At 41.5% G+C, this 19,778-nt stretch overlaps 1 protein-coding gene across 1 annotated transcript in view; it reads left to right on the top strand.

Moving 5' to 3' along the window:
- The first annotated feature begins 1,304 nt into the window (after positions 1–1,304).
- Positions 1,305–19,778, top strand: part of BLMH (bleomycin hydrolase) — a 41,382-nt gene continuing 22,908 nt past the window's right edge. Inside the window, exons 1-7 of the mRNA XM_019981836.2 lie at positions 1,305–1,602; positions 1,891–2,100; positions 6,070–6,179; positions 7,091–7,232; positions 8,371–8,459; positions 9,971–10,063; positions 19,477–19,632. Of these exons, the coding sequence (XP_019837395.1) occupies positions 1,590–1,602; positions 1,891–2,100; positions 6,070–6,179; positions 7,091–7,232; positions 8,371–8,459; positions 9,971–10,063; positions 19,477–19,632 (813 nt within the window). The 5' untranslated portion in view covers positions 1,305–1,589. The remainder of the gene's footprint in view (positions 1,603–1,890; positions 2,101–6,069; positions 6,180–7,090; positions 7,233–8,370; positions 8,460–9,970; positions 10,064–19,476; positions 19,633–19,778) is intronic.

The following is a 19,778-nucleotide window of genomic DNA, read 5'->3' as shown; positions in this document are numbered from 1 at the left end:
GAAACCAGAAGAATCTCAGAACGAGATAGTCCACGGGCCCTATTGGAGACAGTTGCTATGTCATATTCCCAAACTTTAGCCAGGTCTCTCCAGGGATATAGAGGCTGTGATTTCTCAAATGACTGCTTGGTGTCCGAGTATGGCTTTCCCCAGATATTAGAGTTCTTTGGAATCAGAGATTTTCAATCTAGGACCTAGATTCTAGGTTCCACCAAAGCCTCTCACCATTCTAAGAAGCTAAGCAGTTTCTTTAGTGGTAGAAAGATCAATATATATTGTTTTATCACCTGTGGGTCCCATCCCAACACGTCACTAAGGTTTGAGATTTTAGAGCATGAAAAACAAAAAGAATGACTTCACTATCTCAAAACCTTGTTAAACCTCTCAGCTGTCCTGCAGCTGGGGATGAAAACCTGCTCATTTGCAGGTTTTGTAGAGAGCCGAGCAAAACAGTATAGGTGAATCAGACTGACTTCTGTCATTATCCTTAGTTAAACCCCACGGTACTTTCTGGTCTAGGTAGGACACTCTCACCGACTCTATGAAGCCTAGAATGAGTGTTTCCTCGAAGTGAGCAATTGGATGCTTGTGGAACCAACCGTCGGAGGAGGTAATGGCACCCCACTCCAGTACTCCTGCCTGGAAAATCCCATGGACGGAGGAGCCTGGTAGGCTGCAGTCCATGGGGTCGCTGAGGGTCGGACACGACTGAGTGACTTCACTTTCACTTTTCACTTTCATGCATTGGAGAAGGAAATGGCAACCCACTCCAGTGTTCTTGCCTGGAGAATCCCAGGGACGGGGGAGCCTGGTGGGCTGCCGTCTATGGGGTCACACAAAGTCGAACACGACTGAAGTGACTTAGTAGCAGTAGCAGCAGCAGAACCAACCGTGGTAGCAACTGAGGGTAGGAACGAGCTTGATTTCAATTTCCCCTCAAACATAAAAACGTGGTTCTACTAGAATCAAAGCAACAAGTTGCTACTGAAATTGCAGTGACCGGTCAGCAAAGGAGACCTATTGGAAGCGCCTTTGGGTTTTTTTGCGACGAGTCAACTCAACCTAAGCCCAGTGTTTAATTATGCGACCCCTCAGCCCGCTCCACAGCCTGGAGCCCTCTTTTGGCCTCTGAAAAGGTTTAATGGGGGATCAATCCACAATGCTAAGTGTATTCGGCCTCCGAGGCCCAGCATGGAATCTCCAAGGTTTCCGCCTCGGGGCTGATCGGATCCTAGGAGGGCGCCCAGGGGGTCGGGAAGCGTAATCACAGCGGCCCACGTGGGCCGGAACCGCTGGGGGACCCGCCGGTGGTTGGGGCAGCTCGGAGCGCGTCAGCAGCCCGCCCCCTCGGCCCTCCCCTGGGCGGGGCCAGCCCCGACGGCGCTGACTCAGCAACGCGTGGGGGGACTTTTGTCCCTCCGCGGACCCCGTTTCCCTCGCCCTCCGCCGCCACCGAGCCGGTTTCCTCTTTCCGGCGCTCCGGGTGCGAGAGGCAGGTCGGACCGCCCAGCCTGCGAAGCGCTGTGCCGTCCCGGCGCCGGCCTGAGGACCCCGAAACTACCGTTCCCTCGCCGGGCATTTTGGGCGCCATGAACGGAGCGGGTGAGGCGGCCCTCTTCCCTGCCGAGGCTCTGCCGGGGGGCCTCTAGGGGCTCCGCTGCGTCCCGGAGGCCCGGTGGCGGGGAAGGGCCGGGGCTCGGACCCCAGGGGATGGCGGGGATGGAGTTTTCTGGGTGGGCTGGAGAGGCCCGGAGGGAGGCAGCTTCGTGGGCGAGGACGCCGGTGAAGGGCTTCTCCGCTGCTCTGTGGTCACCGCGGGATGCTCTTACCAACTTAGAGTGTAGGAGATGAGCCCTCTTCAGCCTCTTTTTGATGTTACAATCCCATCAGGTATTCCAGCAGGACTGAATTCGGAGAAGGTAGCGGCTCTGCTTCAGAAACTGAATTCCGACCCTCAGTTCGTACTGGCCCAGAATGTCGGCACCACTCACGACCTGCTGGACATCTGTCTGAAGAGGGCCACGGTCCAGGGTACTCAGCATGTGTTCCAGCACGCCGTGCATCAGGAGGGCAAGCCCGTCACCAACCAGAAGAGTTCAGGTAAGGTCTTCAAACTTCTTGCACGTCCTTGGACTTTCTTGAGAGCATACCATTGTGGCGTCTTACCTAAGAACGGTCTTAAAGGGAGCAGAGGTTTCGATGGAGAGAACTTGGGATAAATTCTTAAGAGAATAGACGCAGATACAGGCAGATCCAAGGAAGCTACATTGTGACTTGTTTTGCTGCTCTGTGGCTCCTTGGTGTATTTGATTTGAACACTCAAGTGACTGACTAGTCCAAGGTCATCTGTTTGAATGTACTTCACGGATACTCTGTCCTGAAGTTATGTGATTGCTGCCCGATGTCTTGGAGATACCTTTCTTGGTACAAAACATGCAAAAATGGGACTTCCCTGGTGGACCAGTGGATAAGAATCTGTCAGTGCAGGGCTCGCGGGTTCCATCCCTGGTCTGGGAAGATCCCACATGCCTTGGAGCAGCTAAGCCTTTGTGCCACAACTGCTGAACCATGCTCCTCAGCTAAGACCTAGTGTAGCCAAAAATTAAAAAAAGAAACATGTAAAAATATTCACACCCTAGAGAACTCCTCAATGTTGCCCTGAAGGCCATGTGTGGGATGGAAAAGACACAATGTAATTGCACCAGAACATCATCAAATGTTTTTAAGCGTGCCTTTTAGTTGCAACTTTAACAAATGAAAACTGACCTTTTCCAGTCCTGTGGCCACTGCTGAGTTTTCCAAATTTGCTGGCATATTGAGTGCAGCCCTTTCACAGCATCATCTAGAGTTGGACTGTGAAGACAGCTGAGCCCCGAAGAATTGATGCTTTTGAACTGTGGTGTTGGAGAAGACTCTTTCGAGTCCCTTGGACTGCAAGGAGATCCAACCAGTCCATTCTGAAGGAGACCAGTCCTGGGTGTTCATTGGAAGGACTGATGCTGAAGCTGAAACTCCAATACTTTGGCCACTTCACGCGAAGAGTTGACTCATTGGAAAAGACTCTGATGCTGGGAGGGATTGGGGGCAGGAGAAGTGGACGACAGAGGATGAGATGGCTGGATGGCATCACCGACTCTATGCACATGAATTTGGGTGAACTCTGGGAGTTGGTGATGGACAGGGAGGCCTGGCGTGCTGCGATTCATGGGGTCTCAAAGAGTCGGACACGACTGATCGACTGAACTGAACTGAACAAATGTGCTAAAGGCCAGTTCCCATTCAGAGACCAGTTTGTATGCCTTGCTGGTCAAGAGCTCTTTTTCTACAGTCTGGGACCACAAGAAGGACAGCTACAGTGAAAGATGGGTTATCTAGGAACCTAAATAAGGAGGACATTCTCACAGCAGAATTATACTAAAATAACTTTTTAAAGCCTGTGTATGTTCGTTGCTCAGTTGTGTCTGACTCTTTGCAATCCCAGGGACTGTAGCCTGCCTATCCGTTTAAAAACTTCTCCCAGTCTATTTATTTTGGCAGAAGCAGATCAGTGCTTGTTTGAAGCCAGCCAAAACTCAAAAGTGTACATTTATGACACAGATGCATTTTACTGTATGTAAATTTTACCTCAGTAAAGTTGATTTTTAAATTTTAAGGAAAAAATTATGACCTGGCAATAATTAATGTTTTGTCATCATAGAAAATGCTTGGGGTGGTGTGGCCTGTCAGGCCACAAATTATTCAGTTAGTAATGTCACAGTGGTCTTACATGGTGTTGAATTGCAGTGACCTCTTAGGGAAGAGCCTGGGAAAGTGCTGCTGCTGCTGCTGCTGCTGCTAAGTCGCTTCAGTTGTGTCCGACTCTGTGCAACCCCATAGACAGCAGCCCACTAGACTTCTCTGTCCCTGGGATTCTCCAGGCAAGAATACTGGAGTGGGTTGCCATTTCCTTCTCCAGTGCATGAAAGTGAAAAGTAAGGGAAGTCGCCCAGTCATGCCCGACTCTTAGGGACCCCATGGACTGCAGCCCACCAGGCTCCTCCATCCATGGGATTTTCCAGGCAAGAGTACTGGAGTGGGGTGCCATTGCCTTCTCCGTGGAAAAGTGCATCTGGGACAAGTCAGGTCTTATATATTCTATAGTGTCACTTTTACTTAGAAAAGATATAGATAGCACATGAGCTGTGTAGTTTATTTTCATGCAGTTTTCACATTAACAGTTCATCTAGATTTCCTCACTAGGAAATAATATTGTATGTGTGAGAGAGGTAACTAAGTCATTAGTAATTTAGGTATGCTAAGTTGTTAGTGATTTTGAAAAATACGGTATGTGTGCTAGTGGTAAAGAACCTGCCTGCTAATGCAGGAGACATAAGAGACATGGGTTCTATCCCTGGGTAGGGAGGATCCTCTGGAGGAGGGCATGGTAACCCACTCCAGTATTCTTGCCTGGAGAATCCCATAGACAGAGGAGCCTGGCAGGCTACAGTCCATGGAGTCACAGAGTTGGACATGACTGAAGCACAAAGATCACTTAAGTTGTTACAGAAGATGGTGACATTGTGGAGTTTGTGGTTATCTACTTATAGGACAAATGAAGAATATGATTATATGCTTGAGGGGTAGCATAACATTTTTAGAGCCAGCTTTATGCATGGATTCAAAACATTGCTGTCTCAAAAATAGTAAATGGAAGGAAGATAATGTGTTCTGATTAAAAGAAAAAGCTATGACAAACCCAGCATATTAAACAGCAGAGACATTACTTGGCTGACAAAGGTCCATATAGTCAAGGCTATGGTTTTTCCAGTAGTCATGTATGGATGTGAAAGTTGAACCATAAAGAAGGCTGAGCGCCAAAGAATTAATGCTTTTGAACTATGGTGTTGGAGAAGACTCTTAAGAGTCCGTTGGACTGCAAGGGAGATCAAACCAGTCAATCCTAAAGGAAATCAACCCTAAATATTCATTGGAAGGACTGATGCTAAAGCTGAAGCTCCAGTACTCTTGCCACCTAATACGAAGAGCTGACTCATTGAAAGAGACCATGATGCCGGGGAAGATTGAAGGTAGGAGGAGAGGGGGTGACAGAGGATGAGATGGTGGATGGCATCACTGACTCAATGGACATGAGTTCGAGCAAGCTTCGGGAGATGGTGAAGGACAGGGAAGCCTGGCGTGCTGCAGTCCATGGGGTCACAAAGAGTTGGACACAGCTGAGGGACTGAACAGCAACAACATGATGGTAAAGGCACTGATGCCAAGATGCATGTGAAGAGTGTGGAGTAGTGTGACAGTGACCTGTGAACGTGGAAAATGCAGTGCTTCTATGTCGATTTATTGTAGTGACAGGATTTTAAATATATATTTAAGCTACTAAGTTAAATATTATAGTAGTTACTATTCCATCTATATTTTTAAGTGTTCATATAATCCAGTTAACTAAATAACTTAAAATTTCTCCTTGGAGGCATGGGGATTGACTTATGTTAGGGTCACCTTATATTGAGGCGTATACTATGTATTCCAGATTAAAGGGTGGGGACTTTTTGAAACTTCTGCCATATACTGCCAAATTGTCTTCAGATATTTTTTACCTATTTAAATTCCTATCCAAGGTGTGTAAGAATGCTGTGTCCCTGGGTCCTTGCCAATACTGGGCATTATTAATTATAAAATAATGCTTCCCCACTTAACAATTATCTTATGATGAACTTTAAAAAAATATTTCTTGGCTATTTGTGTCTTTTTTGACTATTAGTTATTCATGATCTCTACTCATATTTCTCTATCAATATTTCTTTTTCTAATTTTCTTAGGCGATTTGTGATTGATTCTTTACGTGATATGTAAAGAGATTTTTTTTTAATATATTAAGGATATAAAACTTTGTGTATATATTGCAAATAGTCAAAAAGAAACTACCTTTCTTGTTTTTATATCTTTCTGCTTTTTGATTGGTCTTAAATTGTCCAAGATGTTATCATATATTCAGTGTTGGGAAATACAGTTAGAACAGTGTGATCTATGTGAACACTCACCCTAATTTCTTGATTTGCTTTCTCCTTTTAGGGCGATGCTGGATCTTTTCTTGTCTGAATGTTATGAGACTTCCATTCATGAGAAGATTCAATATTGAAGAATTTGAATTTAGTCAGTCTTACCTCTTTTTCTGGGACAAGGTATGGAACTGATTTTTCAAGAGTCTTTTTGTTTCAGCGTCAGCTTTGGTAGGGACTGTTTCTTCATTTCTTGCTTTTCCAGTTGTCCTCTGCCTTCCATTATAGATGGCAACACCATTTGTTCTGATTTCCAAAGTATCAAAAATTGATTCTTTTCAAAGGCAGAACCACTGGGTTGGTAGGTGGCTTTTTGGCAATGAAATAATAATAATAATGACTCACCTTACTACTTCCTTGTGTCTTTCTTATTTAAAACTTTTTGTTTTCAATAATTTCTCCTTTTAGCATCTTTATGTAGGTCATTTGTCTTTCTAGGACCTAATTCCCTTTCTCTGGGTAGTACTTGTCTGAAAAACAGTAAATAATTGTATTCCTTTTTTAAAAAAAAATCTTTAAAGTGTACATTGTATTTGTCTGTTAGATATTTATTGATTGAAGGCTCTGAGTATCAGATTTTTGTTTCAGAATAAAGCACTGCCTTGTTCAGGATAAACTATTACAATGTGCACACACATTAAAAGAAAATCCTTCACATATTCTTATGAAGCCAGATATTCCTCTTTTTTTGTTGTTGTTTTTTGGCCACACTGTGCAGCATGTTGGATCTCAGCTACTTGCAACTCCTGGGTCTCCTTCATTCCAAGCAGATTCTTTACCACTGAGCCATCAGGGAAGCCCTTAGCTCCCCAACCAGGGATCAGACCCATGCCTCCAGCAGTGGAAGCATAGAGTCTTAACCATTGACCCACCAGGGAAGTCCCAGAGATACTGCCATTTAGATATCAACTTTAGTTTAAAAATACCTACTCTGTCGGGTCTGTAGTAGTTCCAGGACTCCTGTTCTGTCGCTAATGCCATTAAAGATATTAGCTCTTTTCTCCTTTAATTTTATTTAACTTCTCTTACTTTAGGTTGAACGCTGTTATTTCTTCTTAAATGCTTTTGTGGACACAGCTCAGAAAAAGGAGCCTGAGGATGGTAGGCTGGTGCAGTATTTGCTTATGAATCCTGCCAATGATGGAGGACAATGGGATATGCTTGTCAATATTGTTGGTAAGAGCCTTTCTGTAAGAGAACTGAAACCCAGCTTCATGAAACAAGGCTCTGTAGTTCAGCATAGGCCATTTCTTTGGTGTTTAAGTATAGGGTAGAACTGGTCCCCAGAATGGTATACAGTTAGCTCTAAGAACCTTTATCTCATGTTCTACCTAGTAAGTACCTTTCTTAAATTGGAGGTAAAGAGATAGGTACTTTAAAGTTTAGATAGAGAAGAAAATGTATTAAGTATAACTAACTTTCTATGAAAAAGTTTCTCTCTTATCTATTGATGTAATCAAGAAACACATTGAAAACCGCAACTGTTTGAAAATAACCTCTTTCAAAAAATTGTCTTTGAGGGAAACTCCCTCATATTGAGTACTTTGCAAAGTGTGTTAGACTAAAAACAGAATTAATTCCAAGATGGATGGATAAATATGCAGATTAAATGATCTGTTTAATAATATCGTGAGATTGTTCAGTTTTCTGGGTTTCCTTTTTGTTGTCATGTCTGACTCTTTGTTACCCTATGGACTGCAGCACACTAGGCTCCCATCTTCTTTACTATCTCCTGGAGTTTGCTCACATTCATGTCCACTGAGTTGGTGATGCCATCCAACCATCTCGTCCTCTGTCGCCCCTTTCTCTTGCCCTCAATCTTTGCCAGCATCAGAGTCTTTTCCAGTGAGTTGGCTCTTCTCATCAGGTATTAGTATTAATACTCATAAAGTATTAGAGCTTCAGCATGAGTCCTTCCAATTAATATTTAGGATTGATTTTCTGGTTTGATCTCCTTGCTATCCAAGGGACTCTCAAGAGTCTTCTCCAGCACCACAATTTGAAAGCATCAATTCTTTGGCACTCAGCCCCTTTTATGGTTCAACTCTCGCATCCATAGATGACTACTCAAAACTTTTAGCTTTGATGATACAGACCTTTGTTGGTGAAGTGATGTCTCTGCTTTTTAATAACTCTGTCTAGGTTTGTCATAGCTGTCCTTCCAAGGAGCAAGTGTCTTAACTTCATGGCTGCAGTCACCGTTAGACTAGCAAAATATGGCCTATTTTTAAAAGCAATAGCTGTTTTTGTCCGAATTTCTGACACTTGGAATTTATATTTACTTTATGGAACATTAAAATTTGTTTTCTTTTAGAAAAATATGGTGTCATCCCTAAGAAGTGCTTCCCTGAAACTTACACAACAGAGGCAACCAGAAGGATGAATGATATTCTGAATCACAAGGTACAACATACGGAGCAGGGCGAGACTGCATGTAATGTGCTTACCTTAGAACTCCTAACTGACTTTCCAGGGGCATTCCTGGGCATTGCAGTGTACACAGGCTATATATAAGATAGCAGTGTCCATCCAAGGCAGAGTAGCTGCATATTAACTTTAAAAGTAACTGATGGGACTTCCCTGGTGGTCCAGTGGTTAAAAATCCACCTTCCAATGCAGGGGACAAGGGTTTGATCCCTGGTCATAGAACTGAGGTCCCACGTGCTGTGGGGCAACTAAGAAGCCCACCCACTGCATCAAAAGACCTAGTACAGCCAAAATAAAAAAATAATTATTAAAAAAAAATAATGGCGATTAGTAGGGTGGTTTTTTCCTTCTCTTTAAAAATATCCCACTTTTATTTGTGTTGATTTTAATTCTTTCTTATGAGTACTGAGGAACGAAAGCCCCATTCTCAGTGTGGGACAAGCATATGGGGTGCTGTGCCTCTCACTTGGCTCTAGTGGAGGTGGATTGGGACAGCTTTACGGTCTAGTAAAACCGAACACAACTATTCGGGAGACCTCCTTAAAGACGAGGCAGAGTTCTAGGCTTCCCCAAGCTACCTCAAGTGTAGTTTATCCACTCTCTAAAACATTTGGTGTAGTCCCTGAACTGCTTTTTATTGCCTCAGTTATCTTAATGAATCATTCTGTCTTCTCTACGTAACCCATTTTCCCAGGGAGGACTGTGAATCCTACAGGGATGCTGCTCTGCCTGCCAGATTTCTTTTTTAGGAACTGGGAGTTGCCAAAATCTGCTGTCTTGATCTATGAGGCTAAAAATTGGATTTGTCATCCCTGGAAGAAAGACTACATTTTAAAATAAACTGTAAAGTGTGTTTCCCCAATATGAGAAGTAGGTTATTTTCCACTCAGGAAACTCTGGGGAGTATTATCCACAGGCTAAAAGATCGTTATTAGTAAGGCTTTGGATTCCATTTCAGGTGGGAACAAGATCCTCTTTAGCCCTGTGGCTAGGTTTATGACTCACCTTTATCTTAGGCATCTCCCAAAATTGAAAACAACAAACATGAAAAGAATATTGGGGTTTGGCATAGCCATGATCATAACGATTTTACAGAGAAGAAATAGACAACCAGGAAGATTCTAAATTAAAACCTATTAGAGTGAATTAATGGCATAATCAGCTTGTCTCCCGTTTTTTCGTGATAGGCATTTTGAAATCACATGTTTTCCCCATTCCCAGACATATCACAAAGGGTACCATCAGTTGCAGAGCAAAAGCAGTTCCATCTGGTATTTTAGGGGAATCATCCATGTCTTTTCTCTTTATGGAGAAAGTTTTTCTGTCTATGTTTAAGTGGAGTTATTGGGGAAAACATTTGCTTTTATGAACTTTGCCCTGGGTCTTGACTGAGTTATACTTCAAAACAGAGCTAGCATTGGTCTGTTAGTCTCCTTTACAGTTGAATTTGGGTAACTGTTGGAATGCTAAATAAATTTCTGTCATAGATGAGAGAATTCTGCATACGACTACGGAACCTGGTACACAGTGGTGCAACCAAAGAAGAAATCTCAGCCACACAGGACTCCATGATGGAGGAGGTAATAACAATCACTGGATTTTTTGTGACCCTTTTAAAGAACTCTGAGAATGTTCCTATCTGTTAAATTGATTAGGAAGCATGGTCATTGTCATTAGCATTGAATTGAAAATTACTTATTTTACAGCTAAAAAGGCTGAGGTATAAACTTTGCAGTTTGGTATGGGACTTGTGGGATTCCCAGGTGGCTCAGCAGTAAGGAATCAACATGCTGACGGGAGACACTGTTTTGATCTTTGGGTCAGAAAATCACTGAGAGGAGGAAAGGGCAAGCCACTCCATTCTTCTTGTCAGGAAAATCCCCTGGAGAGAGGAGCCTGGCGGTCTACAGTCTGTGGGGTCGCAAAGCGTTGGGCACAACTGAACAACGGAGTATATATACACACGGGACTTGCACTTGCATCTTCTGTTTCCCAGTGTAGGATTCTGTATAATTTCATTCTTTATCCATTTCATAAATACTGAATACCTGCTAGGAGTTTGGCACTGGGAATACAGAGATGAGAAAGACAGTCTCTACTCTCAAGAAGCTCAATCCCTTGGTAAAAAAAGCACGTGAATAGTTATAATAAATCCTTTGCTGGAGATGTATAAAAAAGGACTTGGTGGTCATAGAGGAGGGAGTGAATAAGTCAGTGAACTGAAGGCTTCATGGGACAGATATTTGAACCAGTTCTTGAAAGAGCAGTAGAGATTTACCAGGTGGAAAACTGGGAAAACCATTCCAGACACAGGACTTGCATGTACAGTGGCATGAACAAAGGTGAAGTCTTCAGACAACAGAGTACCTGAAGCATAACGTTTTGTGAGTGTGTCTGGTAGCAAATTAAGCTAGAGAGGCAGAGCTGTGAGGGATCTTACGTAGATGCCAGAGCTTTTGGCTTTATTCTGTAGCAATAAAAATGGGAAGCTATTGATGGTTATCGTGGTTAAAGCAATGTATGTGAAGACATTTTGGAAAACTTAAAGAGCGTTAAACAAATACCAGGCTGCAATATTTATTATCAAGGCGGTTAAGAATCTTTATTACATAATTACATCAATGATTACATTTAATACTATCCATAATCCAAATGAATATGTATAAAACTGTGAAATTGCTTTAAGAAAAGTACAAATATTTATGTTTTTCATCTAGTGGACCCATTACTCGAAATCCCTCAACTAACAGCTCTTTCAGGAATATTTTTGTGGAATTAAAATGGGCTAAATTTTTTTTTTTTTACTACAGTGGACAACGTTAATGCTTCACTCGTGTTTTCCTTTAAATTTTAGAGAGGCTGCATAGTGTAGTCCCGAGCATGGTCTCTGAGGTCAGACCGTCTCGCCTTCTCTTTAACAGCCATGTGACCTGGGATAGGTTCCTCAAACTTTCAAGTCTCAATTTGTTCATGTGGACTGCCTCTACCCTCTGGCTTGGTACAATCTAGTTTCTTAAATACTGTTCAGTGGCTGAATACAGAGGTGTCATTTTGCCTGATACGTTGAAATTGTCTCATATTTACTTCTCTCTCTACTCCTTAAGTGTTCTTTGTTAAGAAAGGTATCTGTAGTAAAAGAAATAGGCTTTGGAGTAGGACATGGGTTTCACCTGTATCGCTTAACAGCTCTGTGATCTTGGATAAAATTACTTACTTAACCTGTCTCAGATTCAGTTTGAGTTTAAAATGCATTCCTCATTGGATTTTTGTGGGGATCACATAAATAATTGACTACCTGAGTGTAAGCCCTAGTGCCTGGTATATGGCAGTTGTCCAGTAAATGGTAGTTTTCTTGTTTCTTCCTTAGAATGATCTCTCTTCTTGAGGCCATGTCTCTTGCATAATTTGCCTTTATAATTATACTAAGATAGTGGGGTGTAGGGGGTAGGGGGGAGGGTCTGTAAAGAGTTATGGAAATAGGCTCAGTTGGTACTTATGTAGATCACAAGCATCCTGTTGACTTAAGATATTTGCTTTAATGATCTTTTAAATGCTATATCTAAAGTCCATGATCTGACCCTGCGATTAGCTGCTAAGAGAGCAGATATATTCTACATATCTTTTCTCTCCTTTCCTAACCTTGGAAAAAGTAAAACACCACCTTGCCAAGTCCTGAGTATAAATGTTTTATAGGATTATTTACTTAATGATTCTCTGTAAACTGTTGACTACAGAATTCTGTGTGGTAGGTCTTTAGATTTTTACAATTCCCTAGATAACTTCTCATTAGTGAACCTGACTCTTTGGTAATGAAGAGTCTAGTTGTGGTTTTAAAGCCACAAATTAGTACCTGTGATTTGCGTAGCCTTGTAGGCACATCAAAATGATGACTTGAATCAACAGCCATGAAGCTCACATAGCTTTGCATGAGATGTGCTTATGCTAAAGGCATTCTTTCTAAGGAGGCTTCCCTGGTGGCTCAGTGGGTAAAAAATCTGCCTCTGTGATGCAGGAGACTCAGGTTCCATCCTTGGGTTGGCAAGGTCCCCTGGAAACGGGAATGGCTACCCACTGCAGTATTCTTGCCTGGAGAATTCCATGGACAAAAGGAGCCTGGTGGGCCATAGTCCGTGTCAGAAAGAGTCAGACATGAGTGAATTGACTGAGCACAGCACAGCACACACCTAGGTATCTCTTTCTTTTTATCTTTCTTCCTTTCTTCTGGAGGGATACCTGTTTCTTTTATTTTTTCAACTTAAAAACTTCTTAGTTTGAAGCATATATTTGAATTACATTTGCTAATCATTCTACCTTGTTGCACATTAGAGGCTTTTGAGTGTTATACCAGAAGCATGAATAAGGCTTGTACTTTTAAACTTTTATAAATATAAGAAATTACGTACTAACTAACCCAGGGCAGGATGACATAGAAAGTCCTTATGATCCGGAGGTTATCACTGCTAACTCTGATATTTTTCCTTATGTACTTTTTTTCATTTAAGATCATATAAAATTTAGCTTAAAGAAGGGATCCTATGCACTGTTAGTAAGTTCCTTTTTTCATTTTCTTTGTGTTTCTCTAGTGCCTATAGTTTTTTTTATATGCAAGCTTTTTTTTTAATTATTTTTTAATTGAAGGATAACTACTGTACAGAATTTTGTTTTCTGTCAAACCTCAACATGAATCAGCCATAGGTATACATATATCCCCTCCCTTTTGAACCTCCCTCCCATCTCCCTCCCATCTCCCTCCCCATCCCACCCCTCTAGGTTGATACAGAGCCCCGTTTGAGTTTCCTGAGCCATACAGCAAATTCCCATTGGCTATCTATTTTATATATGGTAATGTAAGTTTCCATGTTACTCTTTCCATACATCTCACCCTCTCCTCCCCTCTCCCCATGTCCATAAGTCTATTCTCTATGTCTGTTTCTCCATTGCTCCCCTGTAAATAAATTCTTCAGTACCATTTTTCTAGATTCCATATATATGCATTAGAATACAATATTTATATTTCTCTCTCTGACTTACTTCACTCTGTATAATAGGTTCTAGGTTCATTCACCTCATTAGAATTGACTCACATGCATTCCTTTTTATGGCTGAGTAATATTCCGTTGTGTATATGTACCACAACTTCTTTATCCGGTCATTTGTCGATGGACATCTAGGTTGCTTCCATGTTCTAGCTATTGTAAATAGTGCTGCAGTGAACCATGGGATACATGTGTCTTTTTCAGTTTTGGTTTCCTCAGGGTATATGCCTAGGATTGGGATTGCTGGGTCATGAAAGAAAGCGAAAGTGAAGTCACTTAGTCGTGTCTGGCTCTTCGTGACCCCATGGACTGCAGCCTACCAGGCTCCTCCGTCCATGGGATTTTCCAGGCAAGAGTACTGGAGTGGGTTGCCATTTCCTTCTCCAAAGGATCTTCCCAACCCAGGGATCAAACCCAGGTCTCCCGCATTATAGGCAGATGCTTTACTGTCCGAGCCACCAGGGAAGCCACCAGGGAAGCCGGGTCATATGGTGGCTTTGTTCCTAGTTTTTTAAGGAATCTACATACTGTCTTCCATAGTGGCTGTATCAATTTACGTTCCCACCAACAGTGCACACCTTCTCCAGCGTTTATTGTTTGTAGACTTTTTGATGATGGCCATTCTGACTGGTGTGAGGTTATATCTCATTGTAGTTTTGATTTGCATTTCTCTAATAATGAGCGATGTTGAGCATCTTTTCACATGTTTGTTAGCCATCTGTATGTCTGCTTTGGAGAAATGTCTGTTTAGGTCTTTTTCCCACTTTTTGATTGGGTTGTTTTTCTGGTATTGAATTGTATGAGCTGCTTGTATATTTTGGAAATTAATCTTTTGTCAGTTGTTTCATTTGCTATTATTTTCTCCCATTATGAGGGTTATCTTTTCACCTTGCTCATAGTTTCCTTTGCTGTGCAAAAGCTTTTAAGTTTAATCAGGTCCCACTTGTTTACTTTTGTGTTTATTTCCATTACTCTAGGAGGTGCGTCATAGAGGATCTTGCTTTATGTCATCGAGTATACACAAGCTTTAAAGGGTACTTTTCATTTAGTTATTATAAGATACTGGCTATAACCTCCTTTTGTACAGTACATCCTTGAGCTGTCTTAACAACCATTATTAGTTTGTAGCCCCCACTCTCCGATCCTTATATTACCCCTCTCCCGACACATAGTTAACCACTAGTTTTTCTCTGTATCTGTGAGTCTGCTGCTTTTTTGTTATATTCATTAGTTTGCTGTATTTTTTAGATTTCACATATAAGTGATGTCATACAGTATTTCTCTGTCTGACTTATTTCACTTAGCATAAACATCAAAAATATAAGAAGATCTACAGTGAGCTAGCCACTGGGGGATTTAAGCTGAGGAGTGATGTGGCTTAATTTTTGTTTTAAAAAAGATGTCACCTGGCTGTTTTGAGAATGCATGGTAAAACAGCGGGAGAGGAAGAAGGGAGACCAGTGTGGAGGCTATCGTATAGATGAGATATGGTAGTGGTTCCCACCAGATGGATGAAAATAAGGATGAAGAGAAGTGGATATATTTGAGGGTGGTGTATCTTCAAAGTGAAGATAACAGGACTTGCCAATGTGGAGGACAAGGAAGAGGGAAGATTTGGGGTGATATAAATGGAAGGTTTCCAGGTAGGGGAGAGAAGGCTTTTGAGTGATTATAAGGGAACCTGTATGTGGTCAGGAATAGCAGTGTGAATGAGAGAAGTATAACTGAAGAAGCAGAATTGGGAGGAGGGAAAGAGTAAATGTGCTCAACGTAGTGCTTTCAAACTGTACAGTCAAATCCCTTGGGGATCTTGTTAAAGTGCAGATTGACTCAGTAGATCTGGGTAGAGCTGGAGAGTCTGAATTTCTCACTATTTCTTTGATCTAAACAGACTCTAAAAGTAATCTGAAGGTAATCATTTGACTCTTAGTTACCATCTTTGTGAGCTCATTTCCTTTAACATCACGAAAGGGCACACACCTTTTAAGTGTAGGTTTTTATGTCTTTCCCTGCCCTAAAATATATCTACTGCCTCCAGGAAGTTTCTCCTCCTCTATGTGCTTTTGCTGGCACAAGTAGGAGTTGTGTTTTTAAAGTAGATCCCTGCCTTTCTTTCATTCCCCACCAGAAAGCAGTAGAGAGCTGTCTCCTCTCTCCTTTCTCTGCATTGTCAGCAGTCACCAAGGTCTCCACTCTTCTCATGTGACTGGTTCATTTACCCTCGGCACCGAACCTTCTCCAAAGTTCAGCTATTTTCTGTGACCATTTCTGTGTCCTGGCAGTCATCTCCATGATCAATAGGTCACTTTACCTTTGAACCTAATTTCTCCATCAGTGAAACTAAAAGGTCAGAGTGGATGATTTCTTAATGGCCCTGTAGCTTTGTGTCTTTACAATAGAAGGAAATCATATTTCTACAGTGCTTTAGACTTTACTGGACAATCCAATATTGTAAATACAAATGAAGATTCCAAGATTCTGTCACTTCTGCAGTGGTTCCAGGCACTGAACTCTTAGCATTACCAGTTTTGCTCCATTACAAGTAGCTTGGTTGTTAACCACTGTACTACCTTCCCATTCTTTTGGGTTGAACAGAAAGTTCATTCAGGTTTTTCATAACATCCTATGGAAGAGCCCAAACGAACTTTTTGGCCAAGCCAGTAACATTTCTAATTACTATGGTTTCCTCCATTCTGTGTCTGCCTATAGCTGGCTTTAGACTCTCACCCTTCTAAGCATTCATGACTGACTCTCAACTATTGCATCCTGCCTTCCTCCTCTCACTTGGTGTCTGTCTTCCAGTTTAGCCACCAGGGTGGGAATTGACTCTATCCAACATCATTTGTCTTAAATTGGGGTCCATACAGTCTTTCCCTGTGTCCTGTATTTCATGCTTTCTGTGTGTTTTGTCTTTTTCCCATTGCCTTTCGGGTTCTATTATTCACCAGTATTCAGTTCTGTATAATGACTTGAGTTCAATGTCCAGTATCTTTTACTGTCCTGAATGTCAGCTTCATCTTGTGAGAAACAGGTAACAACTCCCGAGTTGTCCACCAGAGAGCAGACTCAGATACCCAAAGCTCGCTGCCAGCTTTGTATTTTGGGAACAGGGAATAGTTTTTCAGAACGTAGAGTCTCTTATGAAGAACTGAAGTATCATGGGCCCTGGAGATTATAATTCAGAGAATTTTTTAAAATTAGAGCTTGTTTCACTATTGTTAGTTGACTTGGAGCCAAACATTCCTTCCAGAGTGTTTTAAACTGACTTGAATGTGAATGGCTTTGGATAATTTATTGTCATGGTAAACGAATAATATAAAACAAAGCAACATTGTCTCAGATTACAGTTTTACTACAATACAAGAGAAAGAGATGTCACCCTTATCCTCATTCATCCCTTGTATATATCTTTGATAAAAGTTCAGCTTTATAAAACATGCAGTAGGGCATAAATATTTGTATTCCAAAAAAAGATGAATTATAGAATTCATTTAGATAGCTAAAATGCAGATTTCCTTTAGTGTATTTTTGATGAGAAGGAATGATTTCACACTTTTTACTATAGAGAGGGAGTCAGATGCCCAATAAGGTATATGTAAATCATAGTGTAAAACACTTATATTTAGAATGTGTTTAAAAGTAATCAGAGGTTCACTTACTTGTCTTAATCTTCATTAGGCCTAGCCCTAGTCGCCCCCATTCTTTCGCCAGGGCTTAACTGAACTGGGTAAACCAAGGAGATGACTGAGAATTAATTAAAATGACCCCATATAAAATGTTCATGCACATGTGACAATGATTATTAGTTGAAAATACACATCATTTAAGTCTATAAAACCTTCCTTATTTAAACATATTCTTATTATACACTTTAATTGTCTTGACCATAGTTAACCAGTGGCAGGATCCTTATGATGAAAATTACCATTTGTGGCCTTGGTGCTGAGGAAATGCAGAATGACTGTCTGGTCCTTATGAATCTCAAAAAGAGCTCATTAGTCCATGGCTAGATTAGCTTAATTACAGTTGCTCATGTGATGCCTGCTGCTGCTTTTCTGTATTAGAAACTAGCCTGAGAATGATACGTTAAAAGAGAGGCAGTTGGGCCTCCCTGGTGGCTCTGTGGTGAAGATTCTGCCTGCCAGTGCAGGAGACATGGGTTTGATCCCTGGTCCGGGAAGATCCCACATGCCACAAAGCAGCTAAGCCTGTATGCCACCACTTCTGAGTTGCTCTAGAGCCTGGAGGCTGCAACTGCTGAAGCCCATGTGCCCACGCTGCACAACAGGAGAATCCACTGCAGTGAGAAGCCCAAACGCCACAGCTGGACAGTAGCCCCTGCTTTCCACAGCTGGAGAAAAGCCCACAGAGCAACGAAGACCCAGAGCGGCCAAAAATAAATAACTTTAAAAAGAGAGAGTGGTGGTTTAAGGACCAGCTGTTCAGGCCCATAAAACATAAAGTAAATCCTAGTAAAGGAAGACTCTTGGAAAATAAACATAAAATGAAAGGCACTCATAACTTTGTCTGTAGGCTGATGTGTTTCTGTTAAGGCTCTGTCTTCCATATGACGTAAGAGTCTTTTTATCCTTAGTTATAGGCCTGAAGTCATAGGCAGGCCTATTTCTAATTTTCTGGCTTTGGTTCAAAGAAGTTTGAACCTTGCTTATCAGGGTATCTGTCCTAAGGCTTTTTTGAGGCCTGAATTTGCAATTTACTGGCTATAGGACATCAGTCAAGCTATTTATTTTCCTGAACCTTGGTTTCTTTATCTGTCAAATCTGAATAGTGTCTCCCATTTTTGTTGAGAAGACTGAGAGACGTGGTATTCACAGACTGGGGTACAGCACAGCAGACAGTATTTCCTTTTTTGTTTTAAACCCTGTACCGGTGGAGCAATACTTTTGGTTTTTTTGGGGCAGTGTGTGACTTCAGATCATGATTCTGCCAGTTACTAGCTATATGATCTTAAGTAGATTGCTTAATTTCTTTGAGTCTTTTGGAGGAGGGAGGAAGAGGGGAAATTACACCTTGAGAGAGTTCTGTGAGAATTAAGTTAACCTAGCAGATATATAATGGCTAGCACAAAACAGTCACACTCAGGATCCATTTCTTTTAACTGTAATGGAGTATACAAATGTAAGGAGCAAATAATGCAGGTAGTAAGTGATGAGATTGGATCAGGGTGGTGACTGGGTGGAGAAAGAAGAGGCAGATCATGGTGTATATTTTTTCAAAGGTAAAGGAAATTTGATACAGAAGAGAAAGTACTTTCTGTGGGCTGACCTTATACAGGGTATGTCTCTATACTTCTATTTCTGTCGTTCTGTAAGATGAAAATAATATAAAATGTATCCTTGGATTGTAATGATGCTAACTTGAAGGTTTTGTGACATCATTAGAGAGTATGTTACAGTCTCAACCCCAGAAATGGTACCTTTCTACTCAGTGTATTCTCGTTCTAATATTACTTTTGATAGACATTGTCATCTAAACTCCACCAAAAAGTTAGTGACTTTTCTGGGAATAGAGACCCCCGTCATAATCAAAGCAAAACCTGGAAGCATAAAGGGAAGGAAATCTATTTATAAAATGCATGTAATTATTTGTCACTTGATATACAATCAGTGGAGCAGCAACCCAGATCTTGTTGTGGATCAGTGGTGAGTGATTTCTTGGCTAAGGAAGTTTGACTTGCAGGGCAAATACGAAGCACTAAATATTAACATTTCAGAATTGTATTGTTCTGAGTGTTTATTTAAGAACTCAGAAGTTTGCTGATACCAAATCCTGGACATCAACCTTCCAATTTTTGGAGCAATATTAAGTTTCCTGTGAAATCTCTGACTTCAGTATAGCCTCTGATTTCTTGTGTTCCCCAAGCTTGAAACTTGAAGAAAAGAGGTAAAAATACTGCTTCCCTCTAGCCATTGCTCATCTGTCCTCCTTTTTTCCAGATATTCAGAGTGGTGTGCATCTGTTTGGGTAATCCACCAGAGACATTCACCTGGGAGTATCGAGACAAAGATAAAAACTATCAAAAGATTGGCCCTATAACACCCTTGAAGTTTTACAGGCAACATGTCAAGCCACTCTTCAATATGGAAGATAAGGTTAGAGACTGGTGATGGCAGCCGCTGACTTTTTATTTTCAAATGCCTGTTGACTACAAGAAAGAGTATCCAATTCCGGGGTTAATATGCATGGTCATCCAACAAGACACTAAACCAAATTTTTCCTCTTCTGAAGTATTTTATGT

The sequence above is a fragment of the Bos indicus genome, chromosome 19, assembly GCF_029378745.1.
Source record: "Bos indicus isolate NIAB-ARS_2022 breed Sahiwal x Tharparkar chromosome 19, NIAB-ARS_B.indTharparkar_mat_pri_1.0, whole genome shotgun sequence".
Classification (NCBI taxonomy): Eukaryota; Metazoa; Chordata; class Mammalia; order Artiodactyla; family Bovidae; genus Bos; species Bos indicus.
This window is presented reverse-complemented; position numbering and strand designations above follow the sequence as displayed.